The sequence below is a fragment of the Culex pipiens genome, chromosome 3, assembly GCF_016801865.2.
Source record: "Culex pipiens pallens isolate TS chromosome 3, TS_CPP_V2, whole genome shotgun sequence".
NCBI classification, from domain to species: Eukaryota; Metazoa; Arthropoda; class Insecta; order Diptera; family Culicidae; genus Culex; species Culex pipiens.
The window spans coordinates 98,831,283-98,846,549 of NC_068939.1; the positions used below are offsets into that span (position 1 = coordinate 98,831,283).

At 39.8% G+C, this 15,267-nt stretch overlaps 1 protein-coding gene across 6 annotated transcripts in view; it reads right to left on the reverse strand.

Moving 5' to 3' along the window:
* LOC120421386 (BMP-binding endothelial regulator protein) overlaps positions 1–15,267 on the reverse strand; it is a 110,130-nt gene that overhangs the window by 27,459 nt on the left and 67,404 nt on the right. For all 6 annotated transcript variants that reach the window (XM_039584583.2, XM_039584580.2, XM_039584582.2 and 3 more), the window contains exons 5-6: positions 9,885–9,984; positions 9,211–9,387 (exon numbers count right to left, since the gene is read on the reverse strand). In XM_039584583.2, the coding sequence (XP_039440517.1) occupies positions 9,211–9,387; positions 9,885–9,984 (277 nt within the window). The remainder of the gene's footprint in view (positions 1–9,210; positions 9,388–9,884; positions 9,985–15,267) is intronic.

Sequence of the window (15,267 nt, forward strand, 5' to 3'; positions counted from 1 at the left end):
TGCGTTGACAATTTTTTCTTAAATTTATGTTTTGGTTTAAGATATTTATCAGATACCATGATTTTTTCGAAGCATTTTTATTGTGATTGGAAAGCTCACTATCAGTACTTAACAAAAATAATTATGGTTTAAAAACACTATCAACTCTTATATCAATCTTCTACTTGGAACGCAACATGCTCATTCTATATGTAAATAAAAACTGATCGTGCCGTGCAGAAAACATTTCAAGCTGACAAAAAATATCGAAAATAAGTTGCAACTATTTTTGAAACACAGTTTAACCGGCGCTCTTATGCCTCGCATATGCAACTTTGCATATACGAGTCATTGAATTTATTAGATGTATCGATTACCCCAATGTTTACAATTTCTCGACAAATCTCTCAAAGTGATCCTTAAATAATATCGTTGAACAAGTTTATTTTTTGCCTTCCTCACTGAGGTAAGGCTATAATCCTGCTCCAAAATTGAACTTTTTATTTTAAGCTCGAAAACCCACCTTGATGTATACATATCGACTCAGAATTGAAAACTGAACAAATGTCTGTGTGTATGTGTGTGTGTATGTGTGTGTGTATGTGTGTGTGTATGTGACCAATAATGTCACGCAGTTTTCTCAGCACTGGCTGAACCGATTTTGACCAAACCAGTCGCATTCGACTTGGTTTAGGGTCCCATACGGTGCTATTGAATTGTTTGAAGTTTCGAAAAGTAGTTCAAAAGTTATGTATAAAAATGTGTTTTCGCATATTTTCAGAAGTTGAATAAATGGCAGTAAACTGAACCAAACATCATCGTGCTATACATCGTTAGTTAGGTAATTGAAAGACCTTTCCAACGAGTCCAAAACATTGATAATCTGGCAACCCTGTCTCGAGTTATAACCACTTAAGTGATATTTATGTAATTTTTTGTAGCCGGATCTCACTTAAATGTATGAAAACAATGTCCAGATCCATCATACGACCCATCGTTGGTTAGGTAATCGAAAGACCTTTTCAACGAGTCTACAACATTGATAATCTGGCAACCCTGTCTCGAGTTCTGACCACTTAAGTGATATTTATGCACTATTTTTGTAGCCGGATCTCGCTTAAATGTATGTAAACAATGTCCGGATCCATCATCTAACCCATCGTTGGTTAGGTAATCAAAAGACCTTTCCAACGAGTATAAAACATTGAAGATCTGGCAACCCTGTCTCGAGTTCTGACCACTTAAGTGATATTTATGCACTTTTTTTGTAGCCGGATCTCACTTAAATGTATGTAAACAATGTCCGGATCCATCATCCGACCCATCGTTGGTTAGGTAGTCAAAAGACCTTTTCAACAAGCCTAAATCATTGAAGATCTGGCAACCCTGTCTCGAGTTCTGACCACTTAAGTGATATTTATGCACTTTTTTTGTAGCTGGATCTCACTTAAATGTATGTAAACAATGTCCGGATCCATCATCCGACCCATCGTTGATTAGGTAGTCAAAAGACCTTTCCAACGAGCCTAAAACATTGATAATCTGGCAACCCTGTCTCGAGTTCTGACCACTTAAGTGATATTAATGCACTTTTTTTGTAGCCGGATCTCACTTTAATGTATGTAAACAATGTCCGGATCCATCATCCGACCCATCGTTGGTAAGGTAATTGAAAGGCCGAGTCTAAAACATTGAAGATCTGGCAACCCTATCTCGAGTTCTGACCACTTATGATGCAACTTATGAGCCCTTGAGTGATATGTGTGTTTTTTTTTTTGTATTCCGGAACTTAACGAAATTAGACGAAATTTGTGTCCAAACCCATCATATCACATATCACCCATTGTTGGAAAAGAGTGAGGAAGGCACCAACCACATAGGTGGATTAAGTTAGTTTTTTAAATGCCTTAAATCGGGGTGATATAATTGATAATATAATTTTATTTGTTTTTCAAATATTACAATTTTCTCATGATTTGTATGTTTAAAGTCTGTACTGGGCTGGATTACACAATGTCCATGAACGTCTTCTCAAATAAATTCAAAAAAGCTTTAAAAAAAGTTACTTTGAAAATTGTTTTCTTTCAAAACCATGGTATCTTTGATAGTTACTGCACACCAATTTCTCATTACTGAATTCAGTTAAATTTACTGAAAGCTGAACAAAAAATAATTGAAAATAGGTGTAGCTAGCTTATTAACTTAAAAAAAAATAATTTTAATTTAAAGTAGTTAAATGAAATGTTCCAATTTTTCAAACAACAAAATTCAAATTTACTCAGAAAATTGTTGTGCTGAAAATGCATTTTTTTAATATTTCAAATACAGATTAGTTGTCGAAGTAGGAGTCGGAGCCGGAGTCAACAAATTTTGGAAAGCTGGAGTCGGAGTCGGCTAGAATTGGTAGGCCGGAGTCGGAGTCAACAATTTGTGGAAAGCCGGAGTCGGAGTCGGCTTAACTCAGAAAGCCGGAGTCGGAGTCGCATGAAATATGACCCGACTCCGCAGCCCTGAAAAAACTAATAAATATTTAAAATGTTCCAGCAAAACGTGTCGTTTTTGTTTTTTTTTAAATAAAATTATTTTTATTAGGTCCTTTCGATAGTGAGACCTGGTTAGGACCAAGTCGGCTTTTGTAATTACTTTTTTCTTAAAGATAAGAGCTTTTGTGTGAATGTTGGTGGGAGGGGAGCCGATTACTCGCGGCCTACCCGGGGTTAGTAGAGGAGGGATTGATGTTAAAAGACATGACGAGGGAAGGGAAGTGGGATTGTGTAGGAGTCTTGGTTGGCTCTGTTGGCCTTTGTTTTTGTCCTCTGCCGCCACTCAGGGTCCAGCTGCTGGGGCGCGATCTTGCTCTGTTTCCGGCGCAAACCAGGAACAACGGCTTTGTGTGAAGGCGTGTTATACTAACTGACGGAAAACTAACCGAAGAAAAACTAAAAGGATATTTTGGAATCTAAATGTCGTTTTTGCTACTGGCGACAAATCCCTTCACATAATGCGTTGATCCTCGGAACCTCGGGAATCTAAAACTTGTTGACTATTTGCATCAAGAAAATGTATTTATTTTAAGGGTTAATCCGGAATACAAGGTCCTGTCACAACCAATAGAGCTCATATCTGAGATTTGGGCTCTGCACACCTAAATGATCATACCCTGAAATGCTCATAAATTTTATTGTTGACAACATTTTTCGGAGGCAACGATTTAAGTAAATGAACATTATTCCGGTCCTGCAACAGTTGAATAATATCCCGTGGTATAAAAATCAACCAAGAAAAAAAAAACATCCTGGTGCATAAACCCTGTCTGCCTTTTATAAGCATTTTATCACCTGACAGACGCATTCCGGGGAGGCTGACTCTCCGGTCACGGAACTCCTGAGCTTATAAAACCCAATAATAATGGTGTCGATCTCCATATTTAATCTCATAAATTGGCAAAGAGGCGATTCAATTTCGCGCCCGACGACGTGTCCACGGAACGTCCTCGACATGATTGCCGCCAAAAACGGGTGATTTCGATGAAAAGTATTGGACACGAAAATTGGACCTCCGAGAAGCTAATTCCACATATCATTCTGTTCCACTATCGATGCTTCGGTCGTCGGGTGTGCTTCCAAATCTGTTAACGAATTAACATTTTGACACTTCCCCTATGGCCACCGTCGCACCAGCGGACACACCGTGCGTCGTCACAAGCCCAGATGCCCTGGCATTTTCGGAGGGAAGTGAGCTTTCATCCCCAAACAAAGCTTATGTATATGATAATATGACATTTTTATGGTACCAATCACGAAGACGAACCGCGCTATCGTAAAAATATAAAATTATTACAAAAAGAAGGCAGTTTCGAAGCGCTCATCAACATCGCCATCGTCGTCGTCGTCGCCGTCGCCATCGTTGTCATACACTTCCATCACAAACCCATCAAAAATAAGAATCTACTTTTCAGCTGATGTGTTATGGTATTTATTCGATATCGTTTCAACCATGAGGATATCAAGCATATGGAAATTTATCAGTTTACAAAAATTACTGTGGCGCGTTGTGGGGCCAAATTCCGTTGTGAATTTATGACAGCTTAAAAAAAGATATTGCAAACAATCAACCTGATTAAAAAGCATATGTAATTTCAAGATTTATTTATAACCATCCTTAACCTGATAAAATTTGAAAACTAATAGGCTATCGTAACCAATAAACAATCAAATTACATATTGAGCTTTTAGGACCATTCGTTGCATTTGAATAACAGAACAATCTCCAAAGCTTTTAATATCTTCATTTTCTTCTGCAAATTATTATGTATAATGACCACAAAACGTGCGCTAATAATGGGCTCAAGAAACAGCATAATATAGTACCACAAAAAATATGCCAATAGCCGTCGGTCTGTTGTTACTCATTCATTTCTCGCTCTCCCTCACGTTTCGCATTCTTGGCTGGCTGGGGATGAATGTTTTGACCACCCAGTTTGCCGTAAATCAAAAAATTATCAACATAAAAACACATGTGTATTAATGAGACGGTGGCGGCCGGTTGCGTGGCTCCGAATTGGCTTTTCTTCCCAGCTTCGACTTGTACTTCTTCTACTCCACGCTCCCACTCTGCTGACCAAACTTTTTGGAGCAGCAACAACGAGGTGCAAAAGGTAGAAGGCCAATGTATCTTTCTCTCTCTGTCTCTCGAGAATGGCCACATACTAAAACTTTGGAGGCTCATTACAAATTTTATGGTTCGGACCAACCACCCAGCCAGCAGTCACCTAACGATTGGTGGAAAGTTTATGGAGAAAGGATCCTCATCATCGTGGATGATTCTACCCGCTACCTCCGGTTTCCGATACAGTCGTTGCCGTGATTGAAGGCTCCATTTTTGGTTACTTTTTTGCAAATTTTTCAAGCATTTTTTAAAACAGGATCAAGATTATCTACAAGTATGTTTTTTTAATATCTGCAGGTGCCGCTAATTGGCCCATTTGATAAACCCCTATTTTAATACCGTTCATCAAACACTATGATTTTGGGTCGCATCATCATCTTCTATGATGAATCCTGACCAAACACCCTATCCTACTAACAAGTTTTCAGGTTCCTGGCGCTAGTGGGGTGTAAGCACAGAGTAAATCAGCTGCCCTAGTAGCAACCTGCGCTAACTGTTACTGTCCCGTCCCTTAAAATCGAGATCTACAAACTGACATGGCGGGCGCCGTTGGTGGCCAATAACTTTTACCTATTCGCAACTGATCAAGTTTTAGCAATCATGGTGTTTTATATTTTCGGCGCATTTATACATGCTGTTGATAAGGGAAACACCACTAGATCGTCGAAGCCTAGGATCAGTAGTGCTGAAAGGATATTACGGTTCTGTTCAGCAACGGAGGGGCAACCATGGGTGGTCTCTCATGCTCATGCTCATGCTCATGCTCATTTGAAAAGCACCTATTGTACGATCAGTTCCTAGCTGGACTCGGTCACAGGAAACGACCGGCGACTCAGTGACCGACGAAATAGGCGGCGGGCCAGATGCGGGCATAAAAATGTCAAAATCTCTTCCCCCCTCACTTCGTCTCACCATCCAGCTGCAGCTTTGTTGACAAACAAACGGAGCACGCGGTCGCATGATGGTGGCATCGAGCCAGAATTAGGGGTGATCATGTGATTAAAAATGAAAGTTTTTTTCAAGAAAAATAATATTTTTCCGACCGAATAAAAAAATTGCGAGCATGTTCAAACAATTATTCCTGGTGTCGGAGAAGTGATAAAAAAGCAAAATTATAATCCATAATTTTTCTATAAATTGAATTTTTTCACTCCAACTGGGAACCCCTAGGCAGACATGCATCCGCTCTAACTCCTCTTTTAGAAGAACTTGTTTTGCATTTCACGTAGAAGATACCCAGCATGTTGTGCCAGTGATTAAAATACGCTAATTACGCTTGTCTTTTAGGCTCCCGAAGACCCTGAGAGATTATTTTGAAACCCAACCGAGATATAGGTTAAGAACTCTTAATTGCACTCAAAGAGCTTTTAAGAAGTTCTTCTTGAGAGCTTAAGAGAAAATTTACATGAACATATAGCTAAAATCGGGTTTTCCAATGAACCAATGTTTTCTACACAATATTCAAGCCAAAATCATGATGTTTTTACCTAGCAACAAGCATAACATTGCTTTAAACGAAAATGCTATCTATAACAAGCTGAGTGCCGTTAAAAAGAGCTCATAGTGCCGATGCATGTCTGCCCCTAGGTCTATCCACGACCGTTTCCAATGACCGTGAGAAGATGCCAGAAAATCCAGCTACGAGCTAAATCCACAATATTTTGTTGTTGTTGAAATATGGACAAATCGAATGATCTTATTGACGACAATGGCCAGTTTTGACCCCCCCCCCCTTGTCTTGTCGAGTATTTTTTTATAAAATCTTTTTTTAATTTTGTGTAGCAAATTACGAGCAATCAAATGGTTACACTCTCATTGATAACATATCGTCAGCTGTGTGCTATCTTGTGACATAGACCATTTTGGTCGGAAATGAGCTAATGATGACGTTTTGCTATACTTAACAAACACTACAAGATGCTTTAACCCGATTTTGGAAATTCGCTTCCGTTTCCCACACTTGTGATATAGACCAATTTATCATCAAAATGGTTGTACTTGTGACACGCCATACATATTGTTGGAAAATGTGGAAATTTTTTCTTGTTTTTCACAAATTTATGTACACACATACTTTCTAAAGGCAATGCAACCTTTTGTTTATAAAAATATACCGATTAGGTCGATTAAACCATTGATTTGAGCTTATTTTAGTTTGTATGGGAATTCTGTGCACACTTGTGACACGTAGTACAATTTTACTTTCGAAACACATTATTTACTGTATCTTCTAACTGGTGTAACCAAACTAGTTGAGGAGCATTTCTTAAGCGATAGTATACGAACCGATTGCTTCAAAAAGTTTGGCTCTATCATTCATAGTTTTGAAATTATTTACCAACAAACTTTGAAAATCGATTTTCTCGAAAAGTACTAAATGGTCGTTGTCACACGATAGCACACAACTGACGATATGCCAAAGGTCAAAGGTCCGTTTTGTCCAATTTCGTAATTATCTCAATGGTATCTTCAATTACCACTCACTTTATCTTACTTAACATAAAAAATCACAAGATATAAATTACGACAAAAGACCACTTTGTCTGTCACTGTATTAACAGATATTTTTTAAAAGGGAAAATGGGTCTTTGTCGTTTTTCAGCGGGGGAAAACTTTGGCAATTGAGGGAATTAAAAAAAAACATTAAAAGAGGAAAATGAAGTCAAACGGCCCCTTGTCATTATTCGCCGTCAAGGAGAGTGTAATCGATCGATGCCTCGTAATTTTTTACAAAAAAAACGGGGCGAAACGGGCCTTTTCATCTATAAATCATCAATCTATATATCATCAATCGATTTCTTGTAATTTATTAGATAAAATGAAAATGGCGATTCGGCCGTCACGAGGTGCGACGCATATCGCGGAATATGTCAATTCGGGAAATTGACAGTTCTTTAAATGGCCATTCAGGTAAACGACATTCGGGGATATGGAATTTTCGGGAAAATGATTTTCGGGGATGTGGCATTTGGGGAAAATGATTTTCGGGGATATGGGATTCGGGAAAGTGAGATTCGGGGATATGGGATAAAGCCATTTATCAATTGTTGTCAATTGATTATGGAATTTTCAGGAAAATGATTTTCTGGGATTTGGGATTCGTGGCAGTGCGTGGCCGAATGGTTACGCTGTCCGCTTTGTAAGCGGATGATTCTGGGTTCGATTCCCATCTGCTGCAACCTTCCATCGGATGAGGAAGTAAAATGTCGGTCCCGGCCTTGGTTGTTAGGCCGTTAAGTCATTCCAGGTGTAGGAGTCGTCTCCATGCCATAAGTACAAACAACACTCCAAACCAAGCCTACTCCGGTGGAATCGCTGGCGGCGGTTGGACTCGCAATCCGAAGGTCGTCAGTTCAAACACTGGGGTGGAAGGTTCTTTGGAGTAGAAAGAGGTTTGGGTGCTCTCCCCATTCAAGCCTTTGGACTCCTAGGTTCGAGCAGAAACTTGCAATAGAGACCACAAAAGACCCGGGGGTCGTTAATGTGGATGGTTTGTTTTTGTTATTTTGGGATTGGGGGATATGGGATAAAGCCATTTATCAATTGTTGAATAAAAGATTTCCAGTGATTTTTTTAGTTTGTTAGGAATTGACCTTGTAACAGAACATTGTTGCAGAAAATAACTGTGAGTGCGTTGCTTTAAACTTTCACGCACCACTGTAACAGTGACCAACCGCGCTGGTGGCACTATCGTGCGGGCGCTTTTCGTCTTCATCGGTGGCATCAATCTCCCGGCAAACAAGCCCAACCATGTTGCTCATGAGCAAAACACCAAATTATGTGATTATGCTCGAAAAATATTTTGCATTTGCATTTCGGGGAGGGACCCGGCTGCGCGGACTCTTGAGGAGTTCGGAAAAGGTTAATCGAATCGGGTTCACCTAATTTATGGCGCTGGTCGATGGACAGTTTTACGATTTGAAGTCGATTCCAAAGTATGTGAGTGAGTGTGTGTTTGTGTGCGGGGCGCTGCGCACTTGAAGTGAGCCTCGGAACTCCCACGTTGAGCCGACCTGGGGCGGCCGGCGGTTCCCTGGCCAGGCCTAACCGCGGCATTGAATCATAAATCATCGGTGAAAAACAAGATGAACATAACCGCTCAGCGCCAGCGGCATTCTCACAAGAATTCCACCGCCCTGGCCCTGGCCTGACCTGGACTGACTGACGGCCCGGGAGCATAACGAAAGCAGAACCAACAGAAGATGAAAGATGATCATGTAATTATCGGGCTTTTTCAATCGATTTTTAACTGACATGATCATGAAAACATGCCCGCGCATAAAATTTGGATAACGGAAGGGAAGCACGGTAAGGTTTCGGTTCGTTTCGTTGCTTCTTTGTAGAGATCTTCTCGCTTTATTAGAAGCTAATTTGATTATAATGAGTTGGTTAATCGATTCGTTTGAGATTTCGATAATGACTACTTAAATTGAGATGCCTCAGTGATTGAAATCAGCTAATCGGTGCTGTTGTCGATGGGTGGCCTCTTGTGGGGCATTGGAATGCGCGCTTCAAGAAGTGAGGTGGGAGATGAAAAAAAAAACAAGGGAAATACTTACTCACCTAAGCATATTGGGCAGCACTGGCCGTGCTTCAGCGGAAGTGGACTTGAGCACGGCGTGTGGCACTTTATTCGCGACCGAGTGACCACTCCGGACACGCACTTGTAGTGATCGCACGGATCGTCCGGATCGGTCCATTCTGTGCCACTGTCGATCATTCTGCCCTCGTGTAAGCAACCTGAAATCGCGAGAAAGAGAAAAATAACAGTTTCAGGCTAATTTTCTATTATTTAATGAAAAAGCAAATTATACCAATTTTCCAATTTTATGATATCGAGAGGATTAGTAGATTTGAAGGTCAGTTTTAGTTTTAGATGACTAAAACTGTTATAACAGTTTTATTTTTTTTGTGCCTGGAAAATTTTTTTTTCGGTGTTTTGGAGCCTTGAAAAAATTTCGACAACGACTTTACTTTTTAGTTTATTTAAAATTGTATTTACATGTCTCCACCTCGATGAACTCGTACGCATTGTTTACAACTCTTATATGTATTAAACAAAAAAATGAAAAAGCGTGTAGTTATATTTCTTATTCAATTGACCATCAGTTATTCAATAAAATGGAACGATTTATGATAATAGTTATGTGTGTTTTCTGAGATCCAACAAATATTTTTACTCGAGAAATCATCAAAACACAAAACTAAACGACAATGGCATAAATAAATTTACCTACCTATGCATTTATCACAACACCGACCAGGAATTTTTTTGTTGTAAAAGTAGCAATCATCAACAGCAGGGCAGCTCTCTTGTTCGCATTCCACAAAGTTGTTCTGCAAAAAAAAAGACGAAAATATATTTTATCATTAATGTTTGATTACTTAGTACTGCGATTTTAAACAACCATTTTTTCTAATAAAAAATTAAGCTTAGTTGCACTCTCAAAATATGTAAAGATTAAACGGCTGGAACTCTTGGTCAAATCCATCTTCGCGTCACATATAAATCCTGCCCCTGTCTTCTTTATGTCCTGCAGAGATGATACTCGGATCGTCTTGGACCTAGGGCGCCATATATTTTAATTTTAATTTTGACACTCCCAACTGTTCTAGGAGGCAACAGCACTACTGCATGGGAAAATCCTTTCAGCAATAAATATATTTAATATCATGATAGATATCACTTGGGAAAAGTTTCACTTTCCTCAACAGTAGCAGAAGCAGCAGCAATTCAGAATTGATAGTTGCCATGGCTTTGGCCGGGAGGCAGCCATGTCCTTTTATGCTCTCGACCATAAGCGCATTATCGTTTTATTTATCCTCGCCCGAGCAAATGAATTTAAATTCTCCCCAGACAGCAATGCTTCGGCTTGGCAGATATAGCACAGAGCGAGAGTCGCCATTCTGGATATGTGTTTTTCCTGGAGCTTTTCCGTTTACCCGATACTGAGAGGCGCAAAGATGCGAAGCCAGGCTCAAACCACTGCTGCTGCTGCTGCTGGGACAAATCGCTTGTGCCAGCTAGCAACACTGATGGAAAAGCACTTATTTTCGGCATTGAGAAAGCGACATGGTTTTCCTCTATCTCTCGTCCTCTGTATATATTTCCCTTTACGATGCAATGCATTGCCGGAGTTTGGTCACAAGTAGTTCCAGCGCCAAAACCAACACACATGGACTGGCAAGGAAAATGAAAGGGACGAATGCTCCACTGAGCATTGACCCAAATAAATGCAAAGTTGATTTATTGATACCGGAAGCCATGACTTGTGGCTCCAAGGAAGCATCCAGCAGGGAATTACTGTGCGAAAAAGTATAAATTTCTGCTTCAAAGTTATTCTCTGTGTATTTTTTCAAAATTAAAAAAATGCAGTATTTTTAATTTGCTAAACAAATAGTACTGCATCGGCACTAATTCGAACCCACTTCAATGCACCCGAGCGAAAAGAAATCAAATTTTCCGCTTCCATTCATAAAACAGCTTCACACATGAGTGAGAACCCAACCGATAAATCAAAATTCTATTGCAATTGCTGTAATCAATCACGTTTCATTTAACTTTGCGCTTTCGGCTTTGAATATTGATCACAAGCGTGAACCTTTGTGGATGCAAATGTGTTCAGTCCAGGCAGGGGCCAAAAGTTCGGTTATTGCTGTTATTGCGTATTTTTGTTATTCACTGAGCATAAAGTGACCATTTTAGATGCAATAAAAAAAAGTTGTTACGTATCCGAATGGGCACTAAAGTTTTATTTGAGTGATACTTTAGCGTAAGAGTTTTAAGGAACTGTAAACAAGGTAGCTTTAATCGATCAAAATTGAATATCTTAGTTCGTGAGAAATATTCATGCATTTGATAAATCATGTACAACCGCCTCAGAATGTTGTTACCATTAATTTCAATAAAACCCCTTCTATGGTACTAAACACGTCACATTTATGTTAATAGGTAGGCACGTTTTGCCTTCCTTACTGCAAAGTTGAAAAAATATGAAATTTGAATGATTGAAAAGTAGTACCTATTTTTATGTAATTTTATTTCAATTTACGTGGGCAAGTGAAATTACATGGTAAAATAGACGGGCTTTGATTTAAAATAAATGCATATAAACATGGATGGAAAACACATGACCCAAAGTTTTTTTTTTAACATAAATCAGGCCTTTGCCACGGTTTCAACATTTGTTTTGAAATGCATTACACATCTGTACAGTTGTTTTGCAATCATGAGTCTCCAAAAATAAGCACGAGGCCTACTTTCAAAAGATTGCAATGCATTGCACTGGTACATGGCGCAACCACTTTTGCATAAGAAATTTCGAGTTTTTATTTTTGAAGGGCTGTTTCTCGGCAATGGTTTGATTTAGTTTGAGATATGCATTAATTCATGGCAGCAGGCTTGGTCGAATGGTTAAGCTGTCCGCTTTGTAAGCGGATGATCATGGGTTCGATTCCCATCTGCCCAAACCTTCCATCGGATGAGCTCCGGTGGAATCGCTGGCGGTGGTTGGACTCGCAATCCAAAGGTCGTCAGTTCGAACCCTGGAGTGGGATGAAGAGTAAAAATAGGTTTAGGGGCTCTCCCCATTCAAGCCTTTGGACTCCTAGGTTCGAGCAGAAACTTGCAATAGAAACCACAAAAGACCTGGGGGTCGTTAATGTGGATGGTTTGATTTTTGATGCGGGTAATTCTCCGCCATCTCACACAGTAGTTGCCCCGACCCCTCTTCGATTTGCGTGAATTTTTTTTTCCTAAGGGGTAACTTTTGTCCCTGATCACGAATCCGAGGTCCGTTTTTTTGATATCTCGTGACGGAGGGGCGGTACGACCCCTTCCATTTTTGAACATATGAAAAAGAGGTGTTTTTCAATAAGTTGCAGCCTGAAACGGTGATGAGATAGAAATTTGGTGTCAAAGGGACTTTTATGTAAAATTAGACGCCAGATTTGAGGGCTTTATCAGAATTCCGAAAAAAAACGTATTTTTCATCGAAAAAAAACACTAAAAACGTTTTAAAAACTCTGCCATTTTCCATTACCCGACTGTAAAAATTTTTGGAACATGTCATTTTAAGGAAAATTTAATGTACTTTTCGAATCTACATTGAACTAGATATCCTTTCAGCACTACTGTGATACTGATTTTACCGAATGCATCTTATTTTAAGTTGTAAAATCGAAGAAATTGAAGAGACGGATAGATTATTACCAGAATCAAAATTCAACAGCTTATCAAAAATAAATTAGCAGCTCTCCAAATAGAACTGTTAGCAAGCCTATTAAAATAATTTGTTGATTCCAAACAAACTTGTTTATTGTAGCAACGACTGTCTATTTTTTTTCATTTTCTCGTTTTTAGATAATCATTTGGTGCTAGAGAAACACAAATCGATGTGCGACAAGATAGCACGATCACGACGAGGTCAAACTTTTTTTACATTCAGAAAACTTACTGAACTTTTTCTTGTTTATTTTTATTTCTCTATATAAGAAACGGGGTTGAATTGCAGAGGGTTGAAGCTTAATGGAAGTTGGAATTGCCAAAAAGAATGGATAAGTTAAGCAAATTTGATAAATTTTATTTAAATTTAATTTGTCAAAATCCAACCCCAATTATATGTCTCACTCCCTCTTCTCTCTTGCCACTAAAGTGCATCGCGGCGACACTTCCTCGATTTAAGCTCGATTGATTTGACGCTCGAGGCGAGGAACCCAGACGTGATTGAATACTTCGCGGAGAGCAATTTGCCGACGTCGTCCCCGCGGTCTAGGAAGGGTGTTACGTGAGTGTGGTTAGTAATTTTGCTGCTGCAGCTCCCCCCAGTCGGTCTGGTGGAGGTATCAGTGATCGGCAGTGATCAATTAACATATTTCACTCCCGTCGCGCGGTATTAAGGTAGGACCAGAAGCAACAGCAGCAGCAGCAGCAGCCGCCACCGTGGTCTAGTGGTGTGTCAATCATTTTCCGATCGAGCACTGTGTGTTTTTCTCCATCCCATTTCGAAATCATTATATCCGCTGATATGCGAATTTTTCAAGATGGCGCCAAGCGGCCCGGTCGGTGGTGTGGCGCCTCCCAGCTTTAATGGGTGTGCGCTAGGGTGGTTCTAAAATATTTCTGAGTTGCAATGCTCTTTGCATCGGGAATTGTTTTCCAACCACCCTGGGTCTAATATTGACTGATATGTGTATCGTTTACAAACTAAAGGGGTAGTACACACAAACGCGACGATCGTTGGTTTGGTTTACAAAATCAAGCAAAACAACGAGCCGCTTCTCCCATTACGGAATCAATAAGTCGCGCGTATCACCGTCGCCACCCTGTCCTCCCTTCTGGAAGGCCAAGGGTTAGGGGGAGGGGCGGAGGGAAGTGTTTTCCCAGTGGGGTGTGGAGCAGCGGCAAATTGCTTGCGTATCGAGTTGCACTGCAAATATATATCGTTCCGTGTGTGTGTGTGTTGTAGAGGCAAACAAATACAGAAAATCCCTGCTCGATTACCACACAAAATGCACAAACACACACACTCACACACACCCTCACATGTATGCTACTGTTGCTTCCAAGTCGGGCAAAACGAATTGTATTTTAATTGTGCAGTGGCTGTCTATAAATACACAGTTTAAACTGACAGCAAAAATAGATTATTAAAACACATTACATGGAAAATAATCCGACACGGCGCGCAGGGCACTGTAATCAAGGCCTGAAATTGGCCACCGTCGCCGCAGCCACCCGCGGCTAGTCGACGACATTGTCCCATTATTGGCGGCAGCGACAAATATCCACTGGAGCGAATGCATCGCGTAACAATGTATGTGGCGCCTCCATCCGCTCTGATTACACGTTTTGCCGTCGTGCACAATCAGCTGTTGTCTGCTGCTCCATAGAATTACAGTGCTTGTTTCAGGATATGGATAGATTTGGGATTATCTATTGGAAAAAAACTGCTATATATTTCTCGAGTTTTTTTAAAGTCCTATATCCTATAAACCATGAGATTTCACATGTTTATATGACCTTTTCAGTTAAAACTTACGGTTTCTTTATTTACAAAATTCTAAGATTTGTTTCTAACATTCAGCTTCAACAAACAATTATAGAAGCCTGCGTCTTCATTAAATATGCTATAAGATACAACTTGTATTTTTTTCTACTTATTTGTTTTTTTGAGCAGCTTAAAGAAAATTTAACTGATGGTCAATCTGATTGAGTTCTACAATAAGGTTGGGAAAAAAGCTAACAGTTTTATACCTTTTTCTAAGTAAGTCAAGCATCATTTTCCACCCCCGGTGAATGGTGGGAGGTCCTGGGGGCGGCCAGCAATGGATGGCTTTCATGGTGCCGTCTGTCCTGTTCTGATGGAATTATATTTAATTCCCTTTAATCAATTTCTAAGCAACCAGGGTTGAACTATATGTGATGACGATATCCAGTCTGCAACACGCTAAGATCACCATATCCATGCGAATGCGATTGCGAGAAGAAAATTTTACTAATTTAGTTTTCTTTTCATCTAATATTTGATATTTGATCGAACAACATGACGAAAATCCTGGCCCAGCAATTAGTATCCAAGCTGGATTGTTGTCAACTTGAATTTTTTTAAATCTATTTTC